The following is a 5,031-nucleotide window of genomic DNA, read 5'->3' on the forward strand; positions in this document are numbered from 1 at the left end:
CTCCGCAACGGGAGAGGCCACAACAGTGAGAGGCCCGCGTACCGCAAAAAAAAAAAAAAAATGGTGGTTACCAAGGGGTGGGGGTAGGGTATGAAAAGTGACGTTGTTTAAGGGTACCAACTTGCAACGAGTAGCAAATATGCTGTAGTGCTCTAACGCCCGCTGTAGTGAACACAGAGAACAATATTGTACTATACTTAGGTGCTGTGAGCTACAACGGCAGTCATATTACAATATATAAATCTATCAAAGTAACACATCGTACACCTTAAATTTACACCATGTTGTATATCAAATATATTCAATTTTAAAATAATTAAATAATTAATTGATTTTTTTAAGTTTGCAAATATTTATGTTGAGGTCTGTCTCCCTAGCTACTTGGGAGCTTGAGACTGGATGGTCAGTATTCTTGGCTGCTTGGGTACACCCAGTCTCATTCCTTATGTGCTGATTTTATTAGGCTTCTCTCAGGGCTCTAGGAGTGCCTCGGTATGGCTGCTATACACCCCTTACAGACATAATTTTGCTTTTTTTTTTTTACAGGCATAATTTTGTGTACAACACTACCTAGTAATAACAGTGTGAGCAGCTATTATGCGTGTCTTATGTGCAGTGACATATGAAGTGTGTCTTAAGTGCATAATTTCATTTGATCTTTAAAACAATCCTATGCAGTAGATATTACTAATGTCTCCATTACACAGATGAGGAACCTGGAGCAGAGAGAGGCCAAGTAACTTTCCCCAGAGTCACACAGTCAGAGCCAAGACTCTGACCCAAGTCTGTCAACCTAGAGAAGGTATGTGCTTAACCATGATGCCAGATATTGCCTCCTTACAATATTCATCTGATGCTCAGGCCAGCCTGAATTATCAAAAAGAAATCAAAATATGCCTGGTGCCTTTCATGTAAGAAATGAAAATTATGTTATACTTTTTTAGAAAGATTTGTATCCAAAGTGGCTAAAAATTAATGGAGTAAGCATTAGTTATCAGAAAAATCCACTTATGTGAAATGACTCATTCTCCAACAATGCCAGACCCAGGAGGTGTTCCTTTTTTTTTTTTTTAATTTATTTATTTATTTATTTTTGACTGTGTTGGGTCTTCATTGCTACGCATGGGCTTTCTCTAGCTGCAGTGAGCAGGGGTTACTCTTCGTTGCAGTGCGCGGGCTTCTCATTGCAGTGGCTTCTCAGAGCACGGTCTCTAGAGCGCAGGCTCAGTAGTTGTGGCGCACGGGCTTAGTTTCTCCGCAGCATGTGGGATCTTCCCGGACCAGGGCTCGAACCCGTGTCCCCTGCATTGGCAGGCGGATTCTTAACCACTGTGCCACCTGGGAAGTCCCCCAGGAGGTGTTTCTGTATCATCTAGTATTCTTAGAACCACAAAGAAGCTCGGTATACCTTCTGGCATCTTCAGTGTGCATAAATCACTGGCAACCTCACCATGTTTTTATTTATCAAATAGAAAAGAAAATACCATGATCTGCTCATAGCAGACATGATTCCATAAGGGATATAGAGTAGGTTACACCTACCTCAAAAGCCATACACACTCATGTGCCCACGCGCGCGCGCGCGCGCGCACACACACACACACACACACACACACACACACACACACACACTGCTAAAATTTGGCAATAGGGAAATCTGGAATAAAATATTCAGAGACAAGCATAGCTTGATGCTATGGCTAACTTTAGGAAAAATTCTGAAGGAAGCAAAGTTTATCTGGGGCAAAGGTACTTGTACTACTACTACTAATAGCTAACACTTGGAGAAGACTTACTATGTAACACGTACTCTTCCAGGACACAAATTCATTGAAATCTCACACCAATCCTATGAGACAGGAGCTGCTATTCTTCCCATTTTACAGGTGGGGAGACTGAGGCAGAGAGGCATAGTAAAGTAACATGCCCAACGTCATAAACCTACTAGTGGGAGAAAACTGAGATTTGAACCTGAGCCGTCTAATGTCTGAATCCAGGCTCAAACCACTACTAATACTTCTCCACAAGTAATACTACTAATGCACATCTACACTTCTTATGTCCTTGATCCTGTGCCGAGCACTCTACATACATTACTTCATAGATCTTTGGAGGTTGGAGGTCTTAGCTCTAAATTATTATGCAGTATCTCATTTGATCCCTACCACAACCCCATAAGGTAGCTATTATTGTGTCCATTTTACAGATAGAAACACTGAGGCACAGAGACATTAAATAATTTGACACACAGGCGAAAGTATCACCTCCTTTTCAGCAACACCCCCTATACTTACTGTAAGGATCCACATAACATAAAAGAATGCAACGTAATTTAATTTACAATTTCTACCTCAGGGCCAGGTTCTTTCAAGGCCTCTGTTCTAAAGTGTTAGTGGGAAAAAGTGACAATAAGCTTTCCACTCTTCCCAACTCAGGGGGATTACAGTAACCCTCTGCAGCAGCCAGTGGCCTGCTTTGGGCTCCACTTAGGTAGGGACTCACACCATACAAGCTCTGGCACCAGAAGCCTGCTTTCAGGGCTTGGGTGCTGTTTTTTAAAGGTACCATATTTTTGTTTTGTTTTTTATTTTGTTTTTAATTGAAGTATAGCTGCTTTACAATGTTGTGTTAATTTCTGCTGTACAGCAAAGTGATTCAGTTATACATATCCATACATTCTTTTTTATATTCTTTTCCATTATGGTTTATCACAGGATATGGAATATAGCTCTCTGTGCTATACAGTAGGATAAAAGGTACCATATTTTGCTCTTTTTTTCTTTTTCTTTTCTTTTCTTTTTTTTTTTTTTTGGTGGCATGCAGGATATTAGTTCCCTGACCAAGGATGGAACACTTTCTCCCTGCAGGGGAGGCACGCAGAGTCTCAACAACTGGACCACCGGGGAAGTCCAGAAGGTACATATTTTGAATTTTTATTTTGTTTTGTTTTGGAATTGGTTTCTGGAAAAGACAAACTAGCAAGCCACGACTGGGGACCACTGATCTTAACCGTGGTTTCCATAAAATGCTTCCTCTGTTTCACAGTGAAAATAAACCAAGTACTTTTACTACAACACCATCGTCATTAGCAGAGTGAAAAACGGTGACCACGAGAAAGGCAACCTGGGTGGGCTTACCTCCACTTGAAGGGCTGCACATCCTTTCAGGAAGTCATTGATGTTGTTGGTGCAGTCAGCTTCAGTTTGGGGCTCCAGACAGTACTAGGGAAACAGAGTCAAATGTCACTTGGAGACTGTCATCACATGCGGATCACATCATTGCATCATTCACTGATAAGTAGATAAGGTAGGCTTTTTAAGGCGGGGCCAACGTTGCTGTCAATCCAGGAAGAGAAATTAACCACTGAAGGAAGTGATGCAAAAATCTAAACGGTCGGTCTTGTTTCAAATGTCACCAAACCCTTAGTCCCAAGCCGTCTCTGCTTACAAACTTTTTCTCATGCTTTCTGCCAAAGCGTAGTAATAGCAAATTAGAGAGATCCTGAAAGTTTTTTGATCCTGGTTCCTGCTTTCAACCTATTACCACCCTCCGTCCTCCTTATGATAATTTATTAAAAAGTATATTTTCCCCTTCACTGTTCTCTACATTTGATCACATTTCTCAACATTTTCCCACCATTTTATCACTGCTTTTCAAGTTTGAGAAATTATATGCAAAAGAACTGTACTCAGCATCACATTCCCTGCTGACCTTAAGAAAATAATAGTAGGGCTCCACCTTTAAACTTACTTAAAGTGCCCACGTTTTTAATCACATCCTCGTGACCATGGGTTTCCAACATTCACAATTTTGGATTTTTAAAAGAGAGTAAGGTTAGTTTCACTTTGAACACACGTTGCATTTGAAACATATATTTGGTTTCTATTGTTTTAACAGAACGTGTTGTAACATTTTGGATTCTTTCTCCTGGTTGCTAAATAGCCTTTCTTTCTTTCAATGGATATTTTATTTCTTTGTGAAGAAAATCTACACTGAATTTAGTCAATAAACACCATCTGTATCTGTTATAAATCATCCCATTTTTCCTCAGACTCACATGTACCCCAAGTTTAAAACATGTCCTCAGTACACAGGGAGGTATAACATGCATCTCTATGACAGAGCAAGCTCGTGACATGGGTGTTCTCCTTGTCCCTGGCACCAGTGGTGTAACAGGTTTTTACTGTACTAATCTTCGGTGGCCAATTACTAAAGGATAACATTTCATTTTCCGACTTTTTCCAACTACAAAAACAGAAAGAAAGTCGAAGTCTAGAAAGAGATTAAAGTAGGAGCGTCCCGTGACCCAGGCAATCAAAAATCTCCAGAGTGACATTATTGCTGCTCTCTTGTGGTAAGCAACCCCAAAGATACTGCAAATTTCCCTTACCTTTTCTATAGAGCCAGGCCTAAGTCTGTTGATCAGTTTGCATAGCACTACCCCATTTTTCAGCGAGGACTTCAAGAACTCCTCCGGATCACAGATGGTCTTTTTGGGGGAATCTAATACTCCCAAAGATATAAGCCATGTCACGATGCGTTCTTCTGGATTCATTACTGAGGACTGTACACTCCGAACAGCTCTCTGGGGCAGCTGCAAGGACTAAGCCACATCCGCGATTGCATCTGCTGTTGTCTTCCTTTTTATGAGTTCTCTTCTCGTGCTTGCAGTGCAAAGCTCTAAAAGAACTTTTCTTAGACAACGGTGGAAGCCACTCCAATTATGGGATTTGAAAACCACAGAGCTCACACTCAAAGATGTGGAAATAGAATGAATGGGGGGGGAGAAAGTCCTGGATAACACTGGGTTTCTTTTTCAAAATCTGCAAAACAAATTCATTGGGATTAAAAAAGAAGAAGAAGAAATACATACACACACACACACACACACACACACACACACAAAACCAACGGGTGCAAGAAGCTGTAAAGGAAGGAAGTGAGGAGGATGCTGGGGAGGGAGGAGAGAGAAGGAAGCGAGTGTTCTGGGAAAACGGAGGTGAGCCAGCACTTCAGGGGACCTTAGAAATG

The 5,031-nt window shown here is 41.1% G+C and overlaps 1 protein-coding gene and 1 long non-coding RNA gene across 7 annotated transcripts in view; one reads left to right on the top strand and one right to left on the bottom strand.

The window, feature by feature from the left end:
* LOC114484646 (uncharacterized) overlaps positions 1–4,462 on the top strand; it is a 10,765-nt gene extending 6,303 nt beyond the window's left edge. The window contains exons 2-4 of one of the 2 annotated variants that reach the window (XR_003677796.1): positions 708–802; positions 2,824–2,916; positions 4,258–4,462. This is a non-coding gene — a long non-coding RNA (uncharacterized lncRNA). The remainder of the gene's footprint in view (positions 1–707; positions 803–2,823; positions 2,917–4,257) is intronic. The other variant, XR_003677797.1, reaches the window with a different exon arrangement.
* The window catches only part of ARHGEF6 (Rac/Cdc42 guanine nucleotide exchange factor 6), a 126,433-nt gene extending 121,863 nt beyond the window's left edge, over positions 1–4,570 (bottom strand). For all 5 annotated transcript variants that reach the window (XM_028482159.2, XM_028482160.2, XM_024128175.3 and 2 more), the window contains exons 1-2: positions 4,391–4,570; positions 3,138–3,221 (exon numbers count right to left, since the gene is read on the bottom strand). In XM_028482159.2, the coding sequence (XP_028337960.1) occupies positions 3,138–3,221; positions 4,391–4,555 (249 nt within the window). In that variant the 5' untranslated portion in view covers positions 4,556–4,570. The remainder of the gene's footprint in view (positions 1–3,137; positions 3,222–4,390) is intronic.
* Between the last annotated feature and the right edge of the window lie 461 nt (positions 4,571–5,031).

This window comes from Physeter macrocephalus, chromosome 21 (assembly GCF_002837175.3).
Source record: "Physeter macrocephalus isolate SW-GA chromosome 21, ASM283717v5, whole genome shotgun sequence".
In the NCBI taxonomy this organism is placed as follows: Eukaryota; Metazoa; Chordata; class Mammalia; order Artiodactyla; family Physeteridae; genus Physeter; species Physeter macrocephalus.